This window comes from Osmerus eperlanus, chromosome 14 (genome assembly GCF_963692335.1).
Source record: "Osmerus eperlanus chromosome 14, fOsmEpe2.1, whole genome shotgun sequence".
Taxonomy (NCBI): Eukaryota; Metazoa; Chordata; class Actinopteri; order Osmeriformes; family Osmeridae; genus Osmerus; species Osmerus eperlanus.
The window spans coordinates 15,553,208-15,578,995 of record NC_085031.1 but is presented as its reverse complement, the minus strand read 5'-3'; the positions used below and the strand labels follow the sequence as shown (position 1 = coordinate 15,578,995).

The following is a 25,788-nucleotide window of genomic DNA, read 5'->3' as shown; positions in this document are numbered from 1 at the left end:
CCTCCCTCTCCCTCTCCCTCTCCCTCTCTCCCTCTCTCCCTCTCTCGCTCCCTCTCTCTCTTTCTCCCTCCCTCTCCCTCTCCCTCTCCCTCTCTCCCTCTCTCCCTCTCTCTCTCTCTCTCTCTCTCTCTCTCTCTCTCTCTCTCTCTCTCTCTCTCTCCCTCTCTCTCTCTCTCTCTCTCTCTCTCTCTCTCTCTCTCTCTCTCTCTCTCTCTCTCTCTCTCTCTCTGTCCCTACCCCTCTCTCTCTCTCTCTGTGTCTCTCTGTCTTTTCTCCCCGTCCTCCCTTTTCACAAATGCATGGTAATGGAAGGGTAGTTGTGAAATTGGTATTCTTTTTCTGAAATGGAGTCTGACCATAGAGAGGCTTTTAGCTTTTCAGCCCATGTGTGATCAGATGAGAGAGCCTGTGCTTTGTGGTTAGAAGGGAGAATGTCACTGGGGGGCAGAGTGAGGGAGCAGGAGGGGTGAGAGGGAGGGAGTGGGGGGGGGGGATCTCTTCAGGCACCTGACTAGAATGAGACCCAGTGTGTTCCTCTGGTCTTTGAGGTGGAGGTAATCATGTTTCTTCAGTCAGTCACCGAACACTCTATCCTGTGGTTGACTCACTTAGGCAGCCCTGTGGACTTAGAGTGGAGAAATGAAAACAATGAGGAGTGGTGAATAAAGAGAGAGAGGAGGGGGGGGGGGGAGAGGAGAAGGTGAGGTAGAAAGAGATAGGAGAAAGGGAGAGAGAGAGGAAGTAGAGGGGGGGGGTGGAGAGAGAGAAATGGGAGGGAGAAAGAAAGAAAGAAAAGGAGAGGGAGGGAGAGAGAGATGAACACAGTTGGAGACAGCTGTGTGCTGCTGGCCTTAAGCTGTTAGTCTTTCGCTCTCCACATTCTAACGACTCTCAACATTTTTGGAGTTCCTTGTTGACACACAAAGCCAGGTTTAATGAGGAAAATAGCCTTGATGTGGAAGCAAAGGTGTGGGAGACACATTGTGATAGAGAGGGTGCAACAACATATAAGAAGAGGTTGTTTTGCATGTGGCAGCACTGTGTGAGTGTCCCTGTGTTGTCAGCCTGGGGTCGTTCATCTTTATTATCGCCAAGCTAGCGTATTCATACGCTGACTCCATCAGATGATCAAAGATGTTGCAGCAGAACCAGATGCACCTCTTCATCTGAGGCACGGATAATATTCCGCTGTCGATCTCACTGAGAATGATCGCTGCAATCAGCGACGCTGTGAGACGACGGCCCAGTCAGGCACACAAACGCTCATCCCTTCTCGACCACACTTACCATTGCAAATTGCCAAAACCGTTTTGGGGCGAGGACGAGAGGGAGTGGTGGTGGTGGGGGGGGGGGAGGGGCGGTAACGGACGATTCCCTCATAATCAATACTGCCATCCATCCATGGAGAAATGGACTCCCTGTGCTCTGAGGCCGTGACGCAGAGAAGGGGAACCGAGAGCAGCTACAAGGCATTTTAACGATCCCTGATATGGAAGGGGACAGAGGGAGATGGATCATTGTAGAGAATTCTCCTAACAGCTGAGCTAGGGGGGGGGGGGGGGGAGAAGGAGGGAAGAGCTGCTTTGGTGTGTGTGTGGGGGGTGGGGGTAGGAGACACGTGCTGAGTCTGACCAGCAGGGGGCCTACTTTTACTCAGACCGTATTAGCAGAGTGCAGATCACGGTTGAGGGATGAGAGAGACTCCTTGGTGGACGTTGCAAAATCCCCTTTTTCTCAGGCTCTGACCGCCCAAAGCTCTCTTTTGATGTGTCAGTTCAGCCACCGCCAGGGCTTGTAATCGTGACACATGGCTGAAAGTGAAATTAAGACTCTGGTTTCTCCTGTGTGTGTCCCTCCGCCCCCTCGCAGGTCCTCCGGAGCTGTGTGTGGCTGTAGAACCCCGGAGAGCTGCCATGTTGGCCTGCGTCCAGAGGCGGCAGAACCTCTCGTCCCAGCGCCTGGTCTGCGCCCCAAAGATCCTGGAGGCTCCGCCCCTCACGATCCAGCTACCGCCGCTGCCGTCACAGAGCGCCTCTCGGAAACGTGAGTCCTCTCTCTCTACCGGTACTTAGTCCTCCTCTCTCTACCGGTACTTAGTCCCCTCTCTCTACCGGTACTTAGTCCTCCTCTTTCTACCGGCACTTAGTCCCCCTCTCTCTACCGGTACTTAGTCCCCCTCTCTCTACCGGTAGTGAATCCCCATGTCTTCACTTGGAGAGTGTCAGATCAAATCCTACCAATAGAAATTGTCTTGAGCTTTCACAAGGTCACCATTCACTAGCTAAAAAATCAGTTTGTTTGTTTTTCTCACGCCTCAATTGCAACGTTAGTGAGCTTCTGATCTGTTTGGCCGAGGGAGAGAGAGGCAGGCGTAGAACCTCAGCAAGTGAGCAGCCCTGCCATGTGTGTGGGTGGACAGAGAGAGAGAGAGGGGGAGAGAGAGAGAGAGAGGGGGAGAGAGAGAGAGAGAGCTATTTAACACATGATTTGGTCGTGCCAAAATGTCTTGCATTTTCTAACTTGGATTGTGCATTATTTGTTGTTGTTGCGTGGTTGTTGTTATAGTTTTCGCCGCCGTTATATAACACCAAAACACATTACTAGCATCCATCTACCTGGCAATACAAGTTTTCTTGTTGTGATTGTGAGGAAGGATGGTGAGGGGGAGGCTAGGGGGAGGGGCCAGAAGGAACAGGGGGAAGAGGTGAAGGGGTCAAAATGCCAGAACGTCAAATTGTCAAAGACGGCTTCACAGATGCCCATAGATCAGCACCTGTAACGAACCTGAACACTCAAGAAAGACAAGGAAAAACTCCCAGTAATCTCAAGAGAACTCCTTGTGTCTCAGTTAGGAGTTAGGACTGAGAGAGGTGGGGTGAGGCTGGACTAACAGGTGAAGGCTGAGGAGGCAGAATGAGGCTGGACTAACAGGTGAAGGCTGAGGAGGCAGGATGAGGCTGGACTAACAGGTGAAGGCTGAGGAGGCAGGATGAGGCTGGACTAACAGGTGAAGGCTGAGGAGGCAGGATGAGGCTGGACTAACAGGTGAAGGCTGAGGAGGCAGGATGAGGCTGGACTAACAGGTGAAGGCTGAGGAGGCAGGATGAGGCTGGACTAACAGGTGAAGGCTTTGGAGGCAGGATGAGGCTGGACTAACAGGTGAAGGCTTTGGAGGCAGGATGAGGCTGGACTAACAGGTGAAGGCTTTGGAGGCAGGATGAGGCTGGACTAACAGGTGAAGGCTTTGGAGGCAGGATGAGGCTGGACTAACAGGTGAAGGCTTTGGAGGCAGGATGAGGCTGGACTAACAGGTGAAGGCTTTGGAGGCAGGATGAGGCTGGACTAACAGGTGAAGGCTTTGGAGGCAGGATGAGGCTGGACTAACAGGTGAAGGCTTTGGAGGCAGGATGAGGCTGGACTAACAGGTGAAGGCTTTGGAGGCAGGATGAGGCTGGAGTGACAGGGAAGGCCGGGGAGGCAGAAGAAGGCCGAGGGAGATAGGGTGAAGCTGGGGAGAGATAACAGGGATGTGAGAAGGGTAAGCTAACCTTGGCCTGGCTCTGTCGTGGAGAACTCTGGGATAACATCCCTCCCAGATCTATGTGAACTGGTCCTTTATCTCAGGTTGTCATCTGGCACACGCTAATTTCATTCATGAGGGCGTTGATCTGACTGGAGCTGAACGTTCCGGGCCGGAGCTGCGGCCATGGTGACGGCGATGCTATCGCCATGGTGACGGTGATGCTATCAAGGTCGCACGCCCCTTCTCCCACGTGAGCCTTGTGAAACTCACAACTTTGTTAACAACTTCTACGCCAAGGTAGTTTTTTTTCATCACTTTTAACAGCCGTGCACATTTACATTTAGTCATTTAGCAGACGCTCTTATCCAGAGCGACTTACAGTAAGTACAGGGACATTCCCCCTGAGGCAAGTAGGGTGAAGTGCCTTGCCCAAGGACACAACGTCATTTTACACGGCCGGGAATCGAACTGGCAACCTTCAGATTACTAGCCCGATTCCCTCACCGCTCAGCCACCTGACCCCCCCTGAACAAAGGCCATTTTCGTGGTTTACACCACAGGACTCTGAGTCACAAAATTTCTCTGCTGTAATGTCTGTGAGTCTCTCTGTAGAGCACCTAATTACCACGGCAACTAGGACGGAAGATCGTCCTTTTGAACTCGGTCCGCAGTATGAACCGTACCCAGGCATGTGTTGTGTTAATGACTGAACACTCTTTGTGATTACATGCCTTATTATGCATGTCATAAACACAGATCTCAAAAGGCATTGTTTGTAGTCTTCCCTGCCAGCGCAAATTATGATCAAATTTAATGAGAGGAGACATGGAGGCTGCTGTTTACTGATAAATCTGGTTAAGGGCAGTCTGGGTGCGTGGATTATAAATTGAATGCGGATGGTTTACCTTTTAAGAGTAAATGTTTGATCTTGATTAGATTTTTGCCTGATCTGTTACTCTGGTCTCTTTATAGGAACAGATAAAAAAGACTGTAAGCTTATAAGACTGCCTTAGAGCATGAAATTATATGAGTATTTTATTGTTGACTGGAAGATGCATTCATAGTTAGGGTTAGGGATTAATTAAGAGATCAACTTCAAGGTCGGTGTTTCTGAGAGAAACGTCAACGAAACGAACTGATTGGATTTGTTCTCAGCACGAAAACCCCCCCTCCCCGAACATCTCAGGTTATCCTCTCATAGAACCTGACCTTCCTACTGCCATATGCCTCCAATCTCCCCCATCTCTCCCGCTCTCCCGGGGTGAAATGCCTCTTTATCTTCCTGATATTAAATATTAATTGGGAATCAGTGGAGCACTTGTCTGCTAAACGCTGGAACAGAAGGGCGTAGTTTGCCTTAGGCAAAACCATGGGCGCCTACTCAGCCAGTTTACCTGTAGGACCCACTCTCTCCCTTGACTGCATGTGCAGCCAGTGTGTGTGTGTGTGTGTGTGTGTGTGTGTGTGTGTGGGGGGGGGGGGGGGGAGGCACCTCCCCTTCAAACACAGCCACACAAACCAAACGAACCCAGGGAGGGGAGCCCCCTGGCCAGACAGAGGGAGTTGTCTGTGAGACTGGATGGGGGTCGTTTGGTTTAGCTTCCATTAGGAAAGTCATTCAAAAAACGGATTCAATCGTGGTTTTTGGGCTGAAAACCTACATTGAATAAGTCTAGGCTAAACGCCTGCTCGTTTGGCACCAAAAGGAACTACAGCACAGTATCACATCTAGCGAATTACATGTGTAACCTGCTTCGGGTGACTGCAGCAAGGATTCCCCCAGGAAGCCATGTTGGAGGCGAGGAGGTTGGCGCTAACTGTGTGGCTTCATGGCAGGGGGTTTGAAGAGAACTGTGCTCTCCTCGGCTCTTTGGCTCAAAGACAGGGCCAGGGAATGCTTTTCCCCCCCACGCTGGCAGGCCTGTGTTTCCGGAGGGCCTTCTTAGAGAGGCGCACGGTCCCGTAACTGCTGGCGGGGAGAGCAGCGTGGAGATAAATGAGGAGTGACACTGGAATAAAGAGGTATCCGCCCGCGTGTCTTCAAGCACACATAACTAAGTGCACAACCCTGGGGTTGTTCTGTTCCGGGAACACCCCACACGAACAGATTACCAACGAGGGTGAGGGAGGGGAGAGGGGCTCGAAACGAGAGCTACGTTTTGTTTGTGTCGTTTTAGGGTTTGTGTTTATGTAAGCTAGAGGAAGAGTCAATGCAACTGTGGTGGGTGTACTGCATGTGACTGATGAATGAGAGACTTACAGTGTGTGTGTGTGTGTGTGTGTGTGTGTGTGAGAGAGAGAGAGAGAGATGAGAGTGATGATGCAGGCCTTTGGGGAGATGTAGATGATATTAAGGATGTAATTTTGCTCGCTGAGTATCAGCATATTACCTTAGGGTCTGGCCCAGAGCCCTGGCCTCTCTCTCCCCCTATGTATCTCTCTCTCTCTCTCTCTCTCTCTCTCTCTCTCTCTCTCTCTCTCTCTCTCTCTCTCTCTCTCTCTCTCTCTCTCTCTCTCTCTCTCTGTCTCTCTCTCCCTCCCTTCGTCTCTGTGTCTATTCGTCTCTCACTGTCTCCCCCCTCTTTCTCTCTTTTTCTCTCTCTCACTCTGTCTCTCTCCCTGTCTCCCTCCACCTCTCCATCCACCTCTCTCCCAGAATCAGCCCTGTGAAAGGCCTGTAACCCATAGACCCTTGCTAACCTCCACACACACACACACACACACACACACACACACACAGGCCATCATTAATATGGATGCTTGTTAAATGGATACTGAGATTATGAGAAGAGCAGGCTGTGCATCTAAATGCCCACTCTCATCTCAGGGGGGGCAGGCCCTCTGCAGACACCATCTACAAGACTCTACCACAGTCACCATCCCAGAGGCCCTGCCCTGCTCACAACCAGATACCAATCTAGGAAACTCCGCCACAGATCTCCACTGTAGATAGAAGCCGTCAGATCGGTGTGGAGAAATTGCCCTCGATGCGCATTAAACAAATCGTCCGTTTTTCTCACACGCGTCGGCATGCGGCGTGGGAAGTAGCGGTTGAAACAGGGGAGGTTTTGGAGGCTGCTGCGGGGTGATGTCGTGCTGAAGAGCGAGCGAGGCGGGCAGGGTCAGTAATCAATACCAGACGAGGCGTTCTCTCTCTCTTTCTCTCTGTATTTCTCTTTCTTTCTCTCTGTCTCTGTCTCTGTCTCTCTCTCTCTCTCTCTCTCTCTCTCTCTCTCTGTCTCTCTCTTTCTCTCCCTCCCTCTGTGTCTGTCACTCTCGCTTTCTTTCTCTCTCTGTCACTCTCTGTCACTCTCTGTTTCTCTCTCTCTCTGTCACTCTCTCTCCCTCTCTTTCTCTCCCTCTCTCTCTGCCTAAACAGCAGGCAAGTCAATTACTGTACAGTGCTGCAGCTCTGCAGCTGAAGGATAGGCGGGGTCAATTAATTACACAGGTCCTAATGAGTGGGCCTATTACGGGCGGCTGTGCTCGTACGGGACGTTTCCATGGCAACGGTGGCCTGGGCTTGTAATGCGTTGTTAATCAGCTCATGTGGCGTCAAGGACGGTCTCTGGCTAGGTTGGTTAGGATGTTGGGATTATTCGGCGTGGTGAAGTAAAAACTGCTGGCGTGTGACAGGAAAGCAGGTTTTTTGTTCCTGTTTGGAGAGCGAGAGTGCAATTAAGCACTAATTAACCAGCTAGTGTTCAAGTGCCTCTGTGCCACAACCCCCGTGAGGATTAGGTATTTGTAAACATGTTATCGCGCAAAAAACTGTTATCGCATGAAAACTTTTTAGCATAACATCAAAGCCTTTCTAGAAGGGGGGGGGGGGTTTACCTATCTCCATGTGGATCGAGACCTTGAACGAGTAGAGAGAAGACTTTGTCCTTTTTTCGTCTGGGTATGTGGGGCCTAGTGAGAGATGGGGAGCAGCCGTGGTGTGGAAATGCGCTGAGCCGTCCAACTGCCGTTTTTAGAACCTGGCTCAGGGGCTTGTTTTGCCCGTTAATCAGTGATTAACTCAAACAGCTCCAAAACAATGAGGTCTCCACTCTGATCTGCGGGGAATTGCTTTAAGCGTGACCATGGGAAAAAAGATTAGGCAGCTTACCGCGACAGACAGGGCCGTGTGGGATTTTATGGGGGTGGATTGAAAGAAGGGTTACGAAAGACCAGCAGGGCAGGCTGGGTACTCACTGTTGTATCTCTGCATAGATTTGTTCTTTTAACCTGATAGTTTTGCTTTTAAAAGCTGTAGATACACAGTTTTACACACACACTCTCTTATGCACACACACATACACACTATCCCACACACACTCTCTAATGTGCACACACATACACACTATCCCACTCACACTCGCACTCTTTTCCCCCAAAAAACACACTTATACACACTCACTCTCATGCTTACTCACACACACACACACACACACACACACACACACACACACACACACACACACACACACACACACACACACACATTGCAGAGATGCTCATTATCAGCCAACAGAAAGTAGTTCATTATAGATCTTAGAATGAGCCTGAGGTTAATTAGGCGTGGTGTTAATTGAGATTTTAGGATTGCCCTTCACCCCCTCCCCTCCTCTCCAAGGACAGCTCGACCCCCCCCCCCCCCACCACCACCACCACCAGCTAAGATTAGGTGTTTTGCCAGATAAATTGTACTTGTTGTTCTCATTAGAGGTTTCCAGCAAGTTTCTACCCCCCCCCCCCCCCCCCCAGTCACTCCACCATCAGAGCTCAAGGCTGACAGCGTAGGAGGGTGCAGCTAAGTGGTTAGAGCACATGACTGCAGATCAAGAGGTTGCAGGTTACAATCCCCCCCTCTCCTGTAGTTGCTTTGCTAAAAGCATTATTGTTATTACTAACACACTTAGCGAATCAACAGCTGAATCCCCCATCCCAGAGCACTTCACCTCAATCACTCTGGTCGGGGGAAGAAGAAAAAGCAGCTTAAAGGAGTTCCAGAACGTGAAAGGAGTTCCAGAACGTACATTTGTAAGCCCTACCAGCTGCCCTCGGACAAGGTTGACTGCTAAATGAGCGTTGCGGTATTCAGCGCGGCGCTTTGCGGTAGCGAGACAGCTCGAAGTGTGCTGTGATCATCTGCTCCTCTCTCTCCAGGCTGAAGACTGGGAGGCTGTAGCTCGTGTGTGCAGGCTGATTAAGTGCTTAAGGTCAAACTGCTAATTACCCCTCTCTGTCACGCCGTACCTAACAGCTCAAAGTGGGTGTGTGTGTTTGGTGTGGAAGAAGGCATTTCTCGAAGGCTTAAGAAAAAGCTCAGTTTTTGTCATTCGCAGCCTTTCCTTCCTGGGGATTTCCATATATTTCAATGGTAGCGCCAGGAAAGGTCAGACTTGTGCGTTTCCAGAGCTCCCTATCCGAGAAAGGTAACATTCCAGGAAGCCTAAACATTCGTAAATCTGGTGTCTTCCCTTCTACTGTGCAGCTGGAGGCTATTCCAGGCTCACGGCTGGGCGTTTTGAAAGCTTCGAGCTGATGAACGATAGTTGGCTGTGTGGGGTGGGCCTCCAAGCGGGCACAGAGTCCCTCTTAAAAGCCTCGGAGCGGTGGGTGGCATCGCTGTGACACTTCGCCACTGGCCTGACAGGACTGTAATCTCTGGACTTATGCAGTGAGACGCCCTTTGAAGATGAGATAGCATTCACAGCGTTTGAAGTGTTTTGGGCTCTGGGACTGTGGGACAACCCCTGACGTCGTACCAGAGACAGGAGGGCTGGAGTGGCAGGCTGTGATTGGTGTTTTTTCTTTTTCTGTGGTAATTGGGTGAGGGGGATGCCAGAGGGAGCACATCAGACAACTAGAGCAATTCAACAGGAGAGGATGTTGATCTCGGATTTGAAGCAGTTGTTTATGTCAAAGGGAAGGTAGGAGAGGGACCGCCTTGTTGGAGGAGACGACTCGATGAGGTCTCAGGTGAACAGGATTCTCTGAGGAAGCTCGTGGTTTGGCCCGAGGGAAGCATAATCCTGCTGCACTCCAGCCTGGTCCTCTTCCCCTTTTCTCCAGAGGGAGGGAAACCGAGAGGGAGGGAGCGAGAGAGAGAAAGAGAGAGAAAGAGAGAGAGAGAGAGAGAGGAGGGAAAGAGAGAGAGCGAGAGAGAGAGAAAAAGAAAGAGAATGAGATGAGGGCATGGAGGAGGTTGCTCAAGTCAAAATCCTGTGTGTAGACATCTGTTCAATGCTCCCCAACGCCCCTGTGTTCTCTAGCTTGCTTGTGTTGTGATACATAAATAACTACTGTTGTGCCGTGCTATGTTTCTCTGTGGAATTCATTGCGGCTGCTGGCACCTTGGTACTGTTCCTGTGCCTCCACTGGGAGATGCCTGCATGAATCCAACCCTCAACCTCGCCTCTTTCCGCCATCTTAAACACCCAATTTATTTCCTTTTATGAGATGGATCTTGTAGATTGAATCATTTTCACAGTTGGAGGCTCATTGTGGGCCTGAAATGAAATGAACTCCCCAATCAATTTCAAACGGGAACAACAAGTGAGTTCTCTCTCGCACGGCTGAGGAGCTTCTTAAAATGGGTTTTGTTATTGAAAACGAAATTAAGTGTTTTGTTTAGATTTCTCTTATTTCTTCTTCTCCCATCCCCTTTTGTCGTTTCTCTTTACTTTTTTTTGTCGCTCGTTGTGATTTTATCCGACTACAGAGTAATCTCTCACTAATTTCGGCACTTTTGCTTTTCATGTCAGGAATTGTGTCGTTTGGAGGGGCGGGGGTAATTTCTGCCAGGTGATTTATTGCCTTTAAATGGAGCGCCTATTCCACCTCTCCTTGGTCGCCTTGAGCTAAGCAGCCATGAAATTGCCTGAATAATGGTGTTTAAATCCAATCTTGGTTTGTCCATTCAGCTGTCCAGTACACCCATTCAGTAGCGGCCCTTATAGAGGCTCTTTTCCAGTTTGCCTCCACTTCTCCATCAGTTTCCAGCTCCTACATATCACAGTCAATCCAGGCTCAGAGGAGGACTTAGGAGAGAGGATTCCTCACAGGTAGATGGCCTTGAAAGGTTTAAGTCTGCTTAGGAACCGCCTTAGAGAAGGCAGGATACCCTTGACGAAATCAGAGTCTTTTTTCCAATGAGGGTCTATTTTTTTTTTTTTTTTTTTTTTCTTGCCTGTGTGGGAGGTAAGATGTGAGAAAAACACAGTATCGGAAGAGGGTTCTACTGAAGAACACTGTCTTTCTCAGTTCAAGGGAGGCTACATCAGCTTTTACATGTTGACCTGCAAAATCTAAAGGAAGCAGATGAGTTCGGCTGTCATTTCCTCCGACCTGATTCAAGCACCAACGGCTTCTGGCTCAGCCCAGCCCAGCCCAGCCCTGGCCCCTCCTGCGCTTGTCTCACAGCCAAAATATCACCAAATGAATCCCACTTGAGCCTCTTGCGACGACAAAATTGTGTTTCTCTCCTTCCCGGCCTCCTCCTGCTCCACTCTCTAATTTCCCAGAGTAATCCGATTCTGGGTTGAAATAAGTCCAAATTAATTTCATAAAGCACTGATCAAACAGCACCCGGGGTGTCTCCCGTCCCCCAAATGAGTTTAAAGGAGATGCAGATGTCTGGTGCTCGCCCTCTGAAAACAAAGGGGGCAGGGGGAGAGGTGAGAAGGAAGCGAAGGAGGCGTTACAATAAGTGGGTTTTTATTGGACGATTTTTCTTGTCTCCGCTCCTCTTCCTGGACATGGGGCTGTGACATGTTTATCTATTGCTATATTTATCATCAGCACTTCCTCCTGGAAAAGGGCTTCAGCTGTAAAGGGAAAGGTCAGCAGATAAAGATGATCGCCTTTATCTCGTCTTGAGTCGCAGCTTCCAAATGTCAAGATCCATCCTCACTCCTGCTTCTCATCAGGCCTCGCAGTTTCAAGGAAAATTTGTAGCATCAAGATAATTATTCAGTCAGTCTTTTGGATTGAATAGACATTAATGATAGCGTGGACTAATGCTTTATCAATAAACTAATCTCAGAATGTACCAAGCTAGGATGGGAATAGATATCAGGCGTTTAAGTCCAGTTGTGCCAATGTTACTTCTTCTAATCTCTAACATTCCTCCTTTCTACTTCTAATTTTCCTAATCTGGATTCTGAGTGATTCATAGATCCTGGTTTAGAAGGGGATGGAGTTAAATATTCTGAGTAATCCAAATAGCTGACTTTACAATGGGATGAAATGTTTATCTGAGTGATCCATTGAACCTAGTTACAATGGGATGGGATTCTGAATTTAGAGGGATCCATAGAACCTATTTTACAGAGGGATGGAATGAAATGCAGAGCAATTCATATAAGCCAGCTAACAATGGGATGGAAGTCTGAGATCCATAGAACCTCTGTAGAACCTCCGTGAAACCTCCATAGAACCTCCCAGTAACAGTTCCATCCACTGTGTTTGTGTTTCAGATGAGCTAGCCTCCATGGCGCCGTCTCGCTACCCGTCAGCTGCTGAACTGGACGCCTTCGCCCAGAAGACGGCCAGCAGCCCTCTGTCCATCAAGATCTTTCCGTCCAACATCCGCGTGCCTCAGCACAAGCAACTCAATCGCACCGTCAATGGCCTGGACACCACCGGCCCGCGCTACAGCCCCTACTCTGGGGGCTACCAGGGCCTGCTGGCCACGGTGAAGGCCTCGGTCCTGGGTCCTGGCGTGGTGAAAACCTCGGAGGGCAAGAGGACTAAACATTCCCCAGAGCAAACGGCGGTGGCGCCCTACAACCCCGCCAGCCGGCATGGACTCAAGGCCTTCCATCGGCCCCCCAACGGGCCCGGCGTGACGGCGCCCTCTCACCTCGTGCCGGCTACCTCGGCCGTGTCCGGGACCGGTCAGACGGTGGCGTTGGGGCCCCAGGGCATGCTGAGGCAGATGGGCCGGCAGCCCCACAGCCAGGCCCTACCGAGGGGTGGGGGGGCCCAGGCCAGCCCCTTCCTCCAGGCTGTAGCTGCCGTGGCCTGCTCGGACTCTGGCTTCCCCCTCGGGGCTCCGGCACAGAGCGGCCTGGCCTACTCGGGGGCCGTGCTGCCCACGCAGAGCGCGGACATCGCCAAGGCCGGCTACCTGGACGCGGTGGACTACGGCATGTGGCAGCAGTACCACCAGGGGGCGCTGCGCATGTACGGCAACTCGAGGGGAAGCAGCGGGGGAGGGGCTACCGTCAGCCGCTCCCCCGAGACCTGCCTCCCATTGGCTTGCTCCTCCCAGCTCTCCTACAGGCCCCACCCTCTCAGCACAGGAGGAGACGGGGGCGGGGCTGAGCGTGTCAGCTCCTCCCCTCTGAACTGTGCAGCCATGCACGGGGAGTTCTCCGTGGGGCAATACTTTGCCCCGCCCTGGAACAGTCTCCTGGTCACCCCGGACAGCGACTGTTACACCTCCCAGGAGATGCTGCCCGGATCCTCAATGGCCAGACCCAGGGACATGGGCCTCTCCCACCCTCACCCCCACCCCCACCCCAGCCAACACCCGCACCCCGGTCTCCGCCACCTCCCCCACCCCCAGGCCTACAGCACAGACCAAAGCCTGGGGCTCTGTTGTGGCGTGGCGGGCAGCAGCCTGTGCCACGCGTCGGTACTGAGCAGCAGTCTGCAGTCTCTGGAGTGCCTGATCAGTGAGATCCACCCACCCTGCATCAAGGAGCGCATGCTGGGCCGGGGATACAACGCGGCGGGCTTGCCCCACCTCCTGGACTACCCCCCCCACCAGCACCCGCAGCAACTCACCAGCCACATCCAGCTACCGGTGTTCAGATAGTAGTGTGTTCATTTAGCAGACGCTTTAAAAAATATATATATATATATCCCTAGCGACGTACGGGGGGGGGGGGGGGGTATTCGAAACCTGCCACTTCTCAATGTGCTGTCGAATGGTCTGACCACCGAGCGGTGACCGGATAAGACCAGGGCACGCCACGCTGGACACACCGCATGATGACCAAGGGAATCCCAACGAGAACTCACTGGCTGGCGGGGCGCCATGTTGGATAGACAAGGCTCCCGTGTGTCACCTGCCTTTTTAATGTGAGCATGAGCTGTACGTGTTGCTAGAGGGCTCTGTGTTAAGTATGTGGTGTTGTAGAGTCTGAAAGGGTGATCATGATAATCAATTATGAAAATAATGACTGACCTGACTGACTATCCTCTGACATTTCACTTTTTATTTGGGGGTGGGATGTTTGTTGTCGTTGTTATTGTTCTTGACCAATCAGGTGACGTCTAACTGCTTCAGATGATTCCTGTGCTGTGTACCCAGTTCAAACTAGTCTGTTTAGGTACAGCAAAATACCATAGCCATGATTTAAGGTTTATTTTGTAATGTTTGTTTGAGTATTTCAGGTGAGGTAAAAGTGTATGGGCAGGCGATCCTGAAAGCTCTTTACAAGGTGACAAGCACGCCATTCCTACGTCTAGGAGATGTGATGAGCACAGTAGAGACTTTGACATGACTTGCTGTTTCGGTGTGTCTCTTTTTACACTGAAAACCTACATTCTCACCTTCCATTCTCTTCTCTCACTGAGATGATCAGTGATCGTGTTGGCTGATTAGAATGCTCTAATTTGACTGAGATTGGGTCGGCTATGGTGTCTGGGGGGAAAAGGGTTTAATTGAAAAGGAGAAAACTTGAATATGTATTTTGCCGTGTGGATATTTATAAAGGCATAAAATGCGTTGGCTGCTAATTAGGGATTCTTTGCTTCAGAATTGTTTCAAATGTTTAATCTTTTTGTTGTTGATGATATTGTTTTGTCTCTTCTTTCGTGATTCCTGTCTGTTACCAGACTGTGTGTCTGGACAGATGTCCACTAGATGAGCGATAGCCATTATGTTGTATTATTTAAAAATGATTCAAATGACCCCTCAAATCCATAGGATTATCAGACTGTCAGTTAGGAGGTTACCATTGCCAAACACAAGGCATTGTGTGTCTTTCATTGTGTCATCGCCTCACATCTCTGCATCCATCATCACTACTGCATAACCATCCCAGGATGTAGATCAGGATGTGGACAGACTCTCTGTTTTGTTCATTTCTGCTTTTCTAAGACAAAGTTTCAACCTCCTGGCCCAGCTGTTGGACCCAGCAGATAGTCGGTGGAGTCACATGACCCCGTCTGGTTAATAATAATGTATTCACTTAGCAGACGCTTTAATCCAAAGCGACGTACAGGGATTAGATCTACAGTCAAATGCTCTAACCACTGAGTTACTCCCGTCATGGTTCACTGGAGGACTATGAACACCATGTTGGGGACACAGCGCGAGCCACACTGGAGAACACCGTTCACAATCATTCCCTGTCAGACTGTCTGAAGCTCTCTGCTGTGGCTGGACTAGTTTCCTGTCAAGGGCTCGATCTGTGCTGGTCTGAGAGGTCTCCAGGTCTAAGCGACTCTTGTATGTCTGTTTTTAGGATGCTGACTGTTTGGGCTTCTGTAACCTGTCAGGGTTATGGTGAATTAAGACATTCTTAACTGGCTTGATGATTATATAAAGTGCAATTATTATAACACAAGAGCCCTCTCTAAAAAAAAAAGTTAAAAAGGAAATACAAAAAAAACAAAATGTTGATTTGACAATGTATGACCCCAGTACCTTTCCCACTACCCTGTCCTGTTCTTGATTAAGATTGTCAAATAAATGAAATTATTTTCTAAACCAGCAAGACATTTTAATTTTTCATTGCACATTCCTCACACCTACTATAAAAAAAACACAATTGTGCAAAGAGATTGAAATAATTGAGTTGTGGAGCGAAGAAGGTACAATATCTGGAAAACAGCCGAGCACACAATATCTGGATTGGAAACTTCAATCTTCAAGATAAAAAATATACAAATTGGAATCATATCTGAATTACATCCTAACCTTTTTTTGTTGAGCTGCAAGTCCATAAATTGATTTGTGCTTGTCCGTCCTCATAAATTTACGCACAACTGCCATATTCATGAATGTTTATTTTTTGTTATGATGGCATGGGGAATTCCATTCGCCTTCCAGTCTTCGATCATGGTTGTAAAATGGCCGCTAAAGCTATAGGCAGAAGCTAGAGAAACCTTGGAAGAGTCATATAAATGGAAATAAGAAAGTATAGGCCTTCTCCCACTCCTCTCCCCGCGGTGTTGCATTTGTGAGTGAACAGTGCACACGTTCCACCGGAAAAATACACGAGAATATATTACTTTTAATAATGTATATGATCCCATTATTCAAAAACAGGCTAGCCAACTGAGAGCTGTTGAATATTTAGCCTGAAGATGCTGTGCCCTGAGGCATGGTTCTCATCACCACCCTGCCTTCCTAAACTGCCCTACATTTTCCAAATGTCAGCTCTCATAAGGAATACTATAAATCTGAGCCTCAAATTATTTTTGACTGAGGGCTCTTCTTTCAAGTCAAACATCACTGGGGTCAAATCCATAGAAAATACGAACACAAAAACACGAATACAAACCAGAACCTCTTAGTTTGCACTATACATTAGAAGATTATGGATCATTTACATTTTGGAAATGGTGAATGGGGGGGGGGGGGGGGGGGGGACAATGGCAATGGATCCCATTGTGTGATCTGTACATCAACCCTGCAGCAATCGATGTTGGCACACATAAAGGTTTGTGTCCTCGGTGGGCGCTGGGTGTTGAGTTGGCCTGTCGTTGAGCGCTTGTTGTCAAGCCGACGGGATGTTGTCATTGACGACCCATGTCAGGCTTTTTGTGTCCTGGGCCCCCTGGGCCCCCCCCCCCCCCTGGGTCCCCTGCGCCCCCTGGGCCTTTGCCCCAGCCAGTGGGCCCTGGCACATCCTGGGGCAGCTGTGCAGATAAACCTGCAGGATTACACACCCAACTCACCCCCACACACACATACACACATCCTGCTCATCCTACACACACATGCGTACACACCACACACTCGTACACACACACAGGATTAGGCTGCTGAGGGCGAGCGACAGGAGCCACCCTGGCTTGCAGCAGCAGAATCCCAGGGTGACAGAGATAAAGGAGGAGAGGACAGGCAGGGGAGGACAGACAGCCAGGGATGAGAGGGGAGGAGAGGACAGAGAGTCAGGGGAGGAGAGGATGAGAGGGGAGGAGAGGACAGAGAGTCAGGGGAGGAGAGGATGAGAGGGGAGAAGAGGACAGAGAGTCAGGGGAGGAGAGGATGAGAGGGGAGGAGAGGACAGAGAGTCAGGGGAGGAGAGGATGAGAGGGGAGGAGAGGACAGAGAGTCAGGGGAGGAGAGGATGAGAGGGGAGGAGAGGACAGAGAGTCAGGGGAGGAGAGGATGAGAGGGGAGGAGAGGACAGAGAGTCAGGGGAGGAGAGGATGAGAGGGGAGGAGAGGACAGAGAGTCAGGGGAGGAGAGGATGAGAGGGAGGAGGAGAGGAGAGGCAGGGGAGGACAGACAGCCAGGGATGAGAGGGGAAGAGGATAAGACAGAGAGTCAGGGGAGGACAGGATGAGAGAGAGGGGAGGAGGAGAGGATAGAGAGTCAGGGGAGGGAGAGAGAAAGGGAAGAGAATGAGGAGGTTCTTATGGAGCTTCTATCACCAGCTCCTCCACAGTGTTCATGGAATCAAGGAACTACTTGACTTCAGTACACGGAGGCAGAAAGTGTTTTTGTATTAGAACTAAAAGTGTTTCTTTACCTTGAAAAGATGCACTATGAAATATAAATCAATCTTGTTTCATCTTGATGCCAAACAGCACAAATTGTATCCATCTCACTAAGTGAGAAGGTACAACAAAATTAAGTAAATGGCACCGCCAAGAGGCTCAAAAGTGAACTACTTTTATACCAGAAAATGACAATTCCAAATCCAAAAATCTTTGAACGAATCATCTTTTATTCGTAAAAATATAATAAATTACTCATACACGCATCGTTACAAATTGTTCACATTCATTTTGTTCAGTGTTTGCTCATCACAACATGCTGGGTTTACAAATAAACCAAAGTACTAAATCTAAAAATGGAATCAACAAACTTTGTTTTTAGGTCTACCATGCCTCATTAAGAACCACCTATCCTGGATAAAGAGTTTCTATTCAGCTCGAAAACTTAAAATCTAAACTAAAAGTAAATCAGAGGAAACTAAATATATGGACTCTGCTTATCCTACGTCCATATCTCCAGCTTTAGTGGTTGTTATTATTAGGAAAACGCAAGGCACACGGAAACACTATCAGATAAATGCCATTCCTTTAACAAACAAGGTGACACAAACATTAATGTCAGCCGTTTTCCTAACCCTAACCCTGAATTTAGGGTTAGGGTTAGGGATTGGGTTATGGTTAGAACTTATCCTGATCCTGACTCTGCTACCGCACCTGACCCTAACCCTGTTGTTGGTTTAGCCTTAAGGTCAGACGTTTCCATAACCCTAACCCTATTTTTTGAATTTAGGGTTAGGGTTAGACTTAGGGATTGGGTTATGGCTATAACTTATCCTGATCCTGACTCTGCTACCGCACCTGACCCTAACCCTGTTGTTGGTTTAGGCTTAAGGTCAGCCGTTTCCATAACCCTAACCCTAATTTTTGAATTTAGGGTTAGATTCAGAGATAGGGTTATGGCTATAACTCAGGGACGTGCACAGATACGAGCTATTGTTGCCCGGTCAACAGCCCATTTGCCCTCACAAAATGAATAAAATAAATGGTGGCTGCGTCAATACGATAAGCCCATCCTTAGCAAACTTAAATGAAATAAAATTGCGATATTATCCAGTTCTGTGTTCATTTATTTTGCCACCATAACGTCAGTGTTGCCCTCTGCCCCCAGTCACATGACATTGTTTGTATTCTCACGCCGGTGCACTGAGTGAAGAATGGAGATAATGTTGATCTCTTTTCTAGTGTTAGAGCAATAGCCCCTCCAAACGTCTGTGCACGTCCCTGCTATGACCAATCCTGATCTTGGTTCTGCTACCTCCCCTCAACATAACCATGTTGTTGTTGTAGGGTTGAGGTGAGCCGTTTCCATGACCTTAACCCTAATTTTCAAATTTAGGGTTAGACGTAGGGATTGGGTTATGGCTATAACTTATCTTGATCCTGACTCTGCTACCGCACCTGACCCTAACCCTGTTGTTGGTTTAGGCTTAATGTCAGCCGTTTTCCTAACCCTAACCTTCGAATTTAGGGTTAGGGTTAGACTTAGGGATTGGGTTATGGCTATAATTTATCCTGATCCTGACTCTGCTACCGCACCTGACCCTAACCCTGTTGTTGGTTTAGGCTTAAGGTCAGCCGTTTCCATAACCCTAACCCTAATTTTCGAATTTAGGGTTAGGGTTAGACTTAGGGATTGGGTTATGGTTATGATTTATCCTGATCCTGACTCTGCTACCGCACCTGACCCTAACCCTGTTGTTGGTTTAGCCTTAAGGTCAGCCGTTTTCCTAACCCTAACCCTAATTTTCGAATTTAGGGTTAGGGTTAGACTTAGGGATTGGGTTATGGCTATAACTTATCCTGATCCTGACTCTGCTACCGCACATGACCCTAACCCTGTTGTTGGTTTAGCCTTAAGGTCAGCCGTTTTCCTAACCCTAACCCTAATTGAATTTAGGGTTAGATTCAGAGATAGGGTTATGGCTATAACTCAGGGACGTGCACAGGTACGAGCTATTGTTGCCCGGTCAACAGCCCATTTGCCCTCACAAAATGAATAAAATAAATGGTGGCTGCGTCAGTACGATAAGCCCATCCTTAGCAAACTTAAATGAAATAAAATTGCGATATTATCCAGTTCTGTGTTCATTTATTTTGCCACCATAACGTCAGTGTTGCCCTCTGCCCCCAGTCACATGACATTGTTTGTATTCTAACCCTAACCCTAACTCACACAGAAACAACACAGGCATTTTCACACAAGGCACTCCAGAAAGGTTGTCGACTGTTAAGACAGGAAGAGGTGTGATGGGGGGGGGGGGGGGGGGTAGTGCGATAGTTCCAGTAACCAGCCACCAGAACAGTAGCTCATATAACCGGGCAGAGTTACAGAGGGTGTATCTTCGGTGATGGGAAGGAATCAATATGAGGAACACTCTCACCTCCCACAGAGAGAGTCTAAAATAACACTCAGAAGATCCCTGTCTACTCTGGAATGTCACACTCTGAAACAATGATGGTGTCACAGCTTGACACACACATCAATACATCAGTTCAACAGCCAATTAATTTGATTTTGACCAGATACAAACGGTAAAAGGTAACCATGTTTACGGAACTTCTCGACATAATACGGATCAACGTATAATAAGAAGTCATAGACTGTACACTGAGCAAGGACTACATCCTGACATGGAACAACAATATATTCACCACGTCCCCTCGACAGGGCCCAAACTGACAATATTTTGTAAGAAATAACATCATTATACCTAGGTAAGTAAGGCCCAGTTACACAGACATTTATTAATTCTAGTCCTAGTTTAGCCTCTTAGCCTTATGTTATCAATGGAGATCTTCATCGAATCTTTCTCTTACTTTTAGGACTAGGCTTAAACCATGTCTGGGGAAATAACAACCAAAAGATTAAGCTAAACGTTTACGACAAAAAAAGGCTGTTTCTAAAGTTGGAACGTTCCATCACCTGAGAAAAGTCAGAGAACCTGAAAAGACAACAGGAACCGCAGAAGGGTTCCTCCCAGTCCGGTCTGTTCCAGAGGAGGGTACCACCAGGAGGGTACCACCAGGAGGGTACCACCAGGAGGGTACCACCAGGAGGGTACCACCAGGAGGGTACCACCAGGAGGGTACCACCTCGCCATCACACGGTGTAGTCCAGCTCTGCGTTCAGCCTCGTGTACATGTCGTAGATGGCGTCCACCGTGGCCGTGTAGTTGACCAGGAACTGGCGCAGGCAGGCCAAACACTCCTCCTCCGTGACCTCCTGACCTTTCGACAGAGACTTGAGGAAGTCCGACTTGTAGGGTGCGGCGAGCAGCGCGGCCTGTGGAGAGAAAACGCGAGCGTTCCAGAATAAAAGCTCTGACTCACAGCATGCGCACCCCAGGGGCGTAGCCAGAATAATCTTTTTGGGTAGGCCTAGAAAAATATGGATAGGAATCTTTTCAGTTTTTTTTTACTTACTTTGTGATGTGCACCCGGTGCATAATTTTTCAGAGATATTTTCGTTTTTGGGTAGGCCTTAGAACAAATTGGGTAGGCATGTGCCAACCCAGGCCTACCCGTAGCTACGCCCCTGGTGCACCCACTCCTCTAACACGTAACATTTTGTCGTTTTTATATTCACTTAGCCAACGCTTTTATCCGCTATTTGCCAACGGCGCATAAAGAAGGGAAAGCAGAAGATCAAGCGGCAGAACTGCACAGTTACTGTCAGGGTCATGATTAAACCGCGTATTGGTAAACGTGTCGTCTGTGCCCTAACCTGGAAGACCTTCTGCACGATCCAGCCGTGGTACCTCTTGAGGGCCTGCTCGTAGGCCTTGGTGATGTTCACCCTGATCAGGTTGGGGTTGTTTTCGTCTATGTCTCCGTCGGCCAAACTCTGCAGCAGGATCTGGATGAAACGCAGCCCCCTGCGAGACCACAGCGGACATCGACGGGCGGCCAAGTTAAAACCCTATCAGCCAGAGGTTCTGCTTCCTGGTCAGTGGTTGTGATGTCATAATGCATGTCATAGGAGATGATTTAGGGGCGGGCAGTAGAACATGTCCAACCCATTACTGTGATTGTGATGTCATAATGCATTGCCCCCACCAATCTTCAAACTACACCCTTGCTACATATTCCTGTGCCCTTTGACCCCCCAGGACACCCTAAAGGGGTTATACCCAACTTCCTCTGCTTCAAAGCTGCATGTTTCACACACAGTTCTGCACTTACCTCTTCAGCCACATGAGGGCCAGAGTGGCACCTACCTTGGGCCACTCTGCTCCATGTGCGTCCTTCTCTGCCTCCACTATGTCCTGGAGGGTAGCATACTTGGCCGGATCTTTCTCGTAAACACCCCTGATTTTCTGCACATTAAAACAAGGATAAGCGTTGCACGTAAACACCGTAACACAGACAATGGGAGCTACGCTGCTGTGAATTTGTCAGACTAAATTGTGTTCAACACTTATAGTGGAGACAGGAAACGTACTGTTATATTTCCAGAGATGTCTGATTTGATTGGGGAAAACACTTTAGACCCCAGGCAGTCTAAACAGGACCGGGAGAAATGAGAGAAATTTGGAGTGAGACAGAGATCTGACTGTTTGGAAGCCCATGTTAGTGAAGAATTGAATAATGATGAATTATTCTGCACAAAGGATGTGGGTGCGATCTGAAAAGAGTCCATTCATATGGTCTGTAAAAGGGCACTGCTACAATGTTGGAGTCGGAATTTAAAAGACCCACAAAAGGACATATTTGACGCCTTGGCGACTTACTAAATGAAACAAGACAAACGAATGTGTGTAATAGTCTTAAAGCATTTCATGTTAAGTTCTAGCCTACGTATAATACAGTAACAAGAAAGGCAGGTTAAAATACTGAAATTTAATCAACTCATTGATTGTATTGCTGGTTGCTGTTGCTGTGAAATATGACAAGTTCATGTAAAAAACAAAAAAAAACATGGGTCCGCCCATACAAGTAAATATAGCGTTATTATAGAATGCCTGTATGGATGTTGGGGCTTGAAATAAAACACCCAAAAGGAAAACATGAAACCCAGGAGTTACGGCCAAAGAAAGACAACAACATATCCATGACAGCACCGTTTCGTTAAGGAAGGCAGGTGTTCTCGTGTTCAGCACTCACCAAAGAACGGCGGAAGATGAGACACGGATTCCAGAAACAACTTTGTGTCCACGGCATTGTCAGCTGGGAGCTCTGAGAATTGATTATCCAGTAAAAACGCCATTTGTCAAATAATGACATTAACCAACGGCTTTCACGGTGGCAGACTGTAGTTTTACACTAAACCCGGAACTGTCTTCCGTGTTATTCTGCTGCGTTGGATTGGCTGGGAGGCGCGCCCAGACCAGTCCATCCATTCACAGGTAGAGCACACAAAGACGGTGTGCCGCACGGTGGGGAACCGCAGGATCGCACACCTGTGGTTTAAATGTAAACTATAACTATATTGTGCAGATGACTGTGCTATTTGGGAAAAATAATACATTCGTAGTTCCTTCCAAAGTTGACATCTCCATCAAGAAACACGAAGCATTCCGATATTAGGTTATAAATTAGGCTACTGTTTATTACTTTGAAAGGCAGATTTTTCCAACCACAACGGTAAGAATTGTATGACAGGAATCCCAGTGTTGTTTGGTTCGTGACACTCAAATGGAACACATGATCATCCACACATCTCAGGCCAACATTTGTGTCATAACAGATCTCAAAGGGGGCCATTTATGACTACATTTCCACAACCACTTCGTTGCACTTGTTTGGCCATTAGCAGCATGTAGGAGATGATGCACGGTTAGACAGGGTTCAGCACCACACCAACAGAACAGAGACGGACCACGAGCTCTGGTTGCCGGCGGAAATATTATTACGTCGGAGATGAAAACCATGCGATACAGGAAGGCATCAATTGTTTAGTTAAACTTATTTTATGAAAATAAATGTTGACATTTCGTTAGCTACGGATGACATACAGTATCTATAAATAGACTATAGCATTACGATTATATGTATTATGAATATACGTTTGTACACTTTCATTCTATAAAAAAAATATTTGGGGTTTATAATAAAAAGAAATGCATTTCGCGATGTCAAAAATAAGAAAACCAATCCGTCATAATAATGAAGACATGATCTTAGTTGTGTGACGTATGGCTTTAGCAGGGAATTACAATACTTTAGAAACATCCATGGAGCCTATTATGACTAGGGCATTTTACTGTGACGTGTCACTGCGCTGGTAGTACACATGGCTGTGTTCAATAACTTCCACAAGGTTTCAATGTCCAACGTTGGCAATTCTACAATAAATGAAACCTTTGGACAGTCACGATGTAGTCATTGGTGTGTAGAAGGGGGCAGCAAAGTTACAGCACAACCACAAAGCACAAAAAAACACCCAACATTTAAAAGGCTGCAACATGTCTATTTATACGTTCACGGTAGACAAGTCTTTGAACTCCACTAATATGCGCTAATACCACTTGTACTCAAAAACAGGGCCTTGGCATGACCCATGATTTTCCAAGGAAAACTTTCTGTAAACTTCACACAAGAACCCTATAACGTTTAACTGGTGACATAATACATTAAATAAAAATGCCATACAAATAATAACAGTAATACTGATTACATTGAAATTAGCCAGACCATTAACACATATCAAGAGGGAGGTCTTTGGATAAAAAAAAAAAACATACAAACAATTCAAACTAAATTAGTTGCTGTTTTCTTTGGTTGTCACAGTGACCAGTTGCTTAGCGGCCTTTGCGATGTCATAGGCGCACTGGATCACTTGCTGAGTGACCAGCTGCATGTCGGAGGGGCGGGGCTCGTGAACCGAGGCCTTCTGGCATTCTCCCTGCAGCCGGCTGGCACTGGAGGTGAGCAGGCCCAGAGAGTCACGCACCATCTTAGACTGGGGTCTCTGAGGAGGGAGAGAGGAGATTAGGGTGGAGGTAGGGGGGCAAGAGAGGTGTAGAGAGGTGGGAAGAGAGATGGAGGGAGAGAGAAGATTAGGGTGGGGGCAGGGGGGCAAGAGAGGTGTAGAGAGGTGGGAAGAGAGATGGAGAGAGAGAGTGTTTAGCGTGGGGCAGGGGGAAGAGGCAGGTCACATACTGTTGACAAAACACAGCCCCGTACTATGGCTTTTCCCAGGCAGGTGTCAGGCCAGGTAGGTTTGGAGGGTGTGTGTGTATGGGTTGGGTGTGTGGCCTGGTTGTATGTGTGGGAAACTTTTTTTCAAGAACAAATTTCGAAATAATTTGTTCAACCTTTCAAAACTTTTTTTTTCACACAGTGAAAGGAGAGGAGAACAGAGAAGCCTAAAACAGTAGAGTAAAGCAGAGCAGAGTACAATTGAGTACAGTAGAGTTTAGTAGAGTCCTCATAAATGATGCAAACCTATTTTTGAAAAGAAATTGCAAATATATATTTTTTCACCTTTAGAAACATTTTTTTCAAAACATTTTTAAAACCTTTGGGAACGTTTTTACTACAGCCACACCAAGAATTGTGTTTGCCTCACCATGAAACAAGCAAGGAAATTGGGTATGTATTCACATTGAAATTCAGAAAATGATTTGAGCCCCACAACTGTATGGATTACTTAAATAGTGTTGCAAATAACCTAGACCCATTCAGAATGTCAAAAATGCAATCATTTACATTTTGGGACCGGTCAAGTTCAGTTAGGCACGGTTAATTTTGCACTTCGGGACGGTACTGGGACAGCGAGGAAAACCAGTTATGTGCGAGCCCTGCCCTGTCGATCACAGTGGAACATCCCAGCAGCCTTACACCTGTGTCATCTCTGCTTGTTTACCAAACACCCAGCCCCTGGTGTCGAGTAGCCCAGGGTGGCAGGGGCTTACCTTGGGAAACAGGGTGGCCATCTCTCTCACGGCCACATGGATCCTTTCAGAGCACGGGACAAAGCTGGAGGGAGGAAAACACAACGATTAGGGCACCCCGTGCTGTTAGACACCACAACGGTTCAATAAACACACAAAAACCCCGCCCCAAATGAACCATGTAATCGCGAGCAGGCCTTGTTCAGTGGACCACTCATTAGCAAACCATGCTGAGTCCATCAGAATGCCATAGGAACACATCCTGCATTGTTCCTGCATCACAATCTAATAGAGGGAAACGATGCAGACAAAATGGAAGCCAGAGGCACAAGGACGGTTCCACAGAGAGCGAGGTTTGGCACACAAGCACAAAAAGCCAAGCAAAATACCACACAGAGTTAAAAGTTAAGGTCCCAAACCTTGAGGCTTGGTGTCAATGGCAAGAGTTCAGATGCCAAATAACTTTGGATTGTAATATGTGTCTGTTTATATATATATATATATATAATGTTTTTTTTATATAAAACTTGATTTAATCTAAAAGCAGATTCAACATTACGGATATCACGAGGATGGAAAAATATCAGTAAATCACCAAGGCTTTACGCCTTCTAAATTTGGCGTTCCCGAAGGGGATGTTGGCAGTCCTCTTTGTTTCCTGCCAGCTGTATTTAGTACGAGACCCAACAACACCCC

At 48.0% G+C, this 25,788-nt stretch overlaps 3 protein-coding genes across 3 annotated transcripts in view; 1 reads left to right on the top strand and 2 right to left on the bottom strand.

Moving 5' to 3' along the window:
- LOC134034221 (protein FAM222A) overlaps positions 1–15,205 on the top strand; it is a 22,290-nt gene extending 7,085 nt beyond the window's left edge. The window contains exons 2-3 of the mRNA XM_062478612.1: positions 1,870–2,043; positions 11,989–15,205. Coding sequence (XP_062334596.1) covers positions 1,914–2,043; positions 11,989–13,334 — 1,476 coding nt within the window. The 5' untranslated portion in view covers positions 1,870–1,913 and the 3' untranslated portion in view covers positions 13,335–15,205. The remainder of the gene's footprint in view (positions 1–1,869; positions 2,044–11,988) is intronic.
- A 2,210-nt stretch (positions 15,206–17,415) lies between these two features.
- On the bottom strand, positions 17,416–22,577 carry LOC134034215 (glycolipid transfer protein-like). The gene is made up of 5 exons (XM_062478607.1): positions 22,361–22,577; positions 21,699–21,757; positions 21,440–21,573; positions 20,982–21,132; positions 17,416–20,540 (listed from the first exon to the last, which is right to left on the bottom strand). The coding sequence occupies exons 1-5, from the start codon at positions 22,461–22,463 to the stop codon at positions 20,358–20,360; spliced, it is 630 nt and encodes a 209-aa protein (XP_062334591.1). The 5' UTR covers positions 22,464–22,577; the 3' UTR covers positions 17,416–20,357.
- Positions 22,578–22,763: 186 nt separating this feature from the next.
- Positions 22,764–25,788, bottom strand: part of git2b (G protein-coupled receptor kinase interacting ArfGAP 2b) — an 11,455-nt gene continuing 8,430 nt past the window's right edge. The window contains exons 18-19 of the mRNA XM_062478228.1: positions 25,114–25,182; positions 22,764–24,167 (exon numbers count right to left, since the gene is read on the bottom strand). Coding sequence (XP_062334212.1) covers positions 23,958–24,167; positions 25,114–25,182 — 279 coding nt within the window. The 3' untranslated portion in view covers positions 22,764–23,957. The remainder of the gene's footprint in view (positions 24,168–25,113; positions 25,183–25,788) is intronic.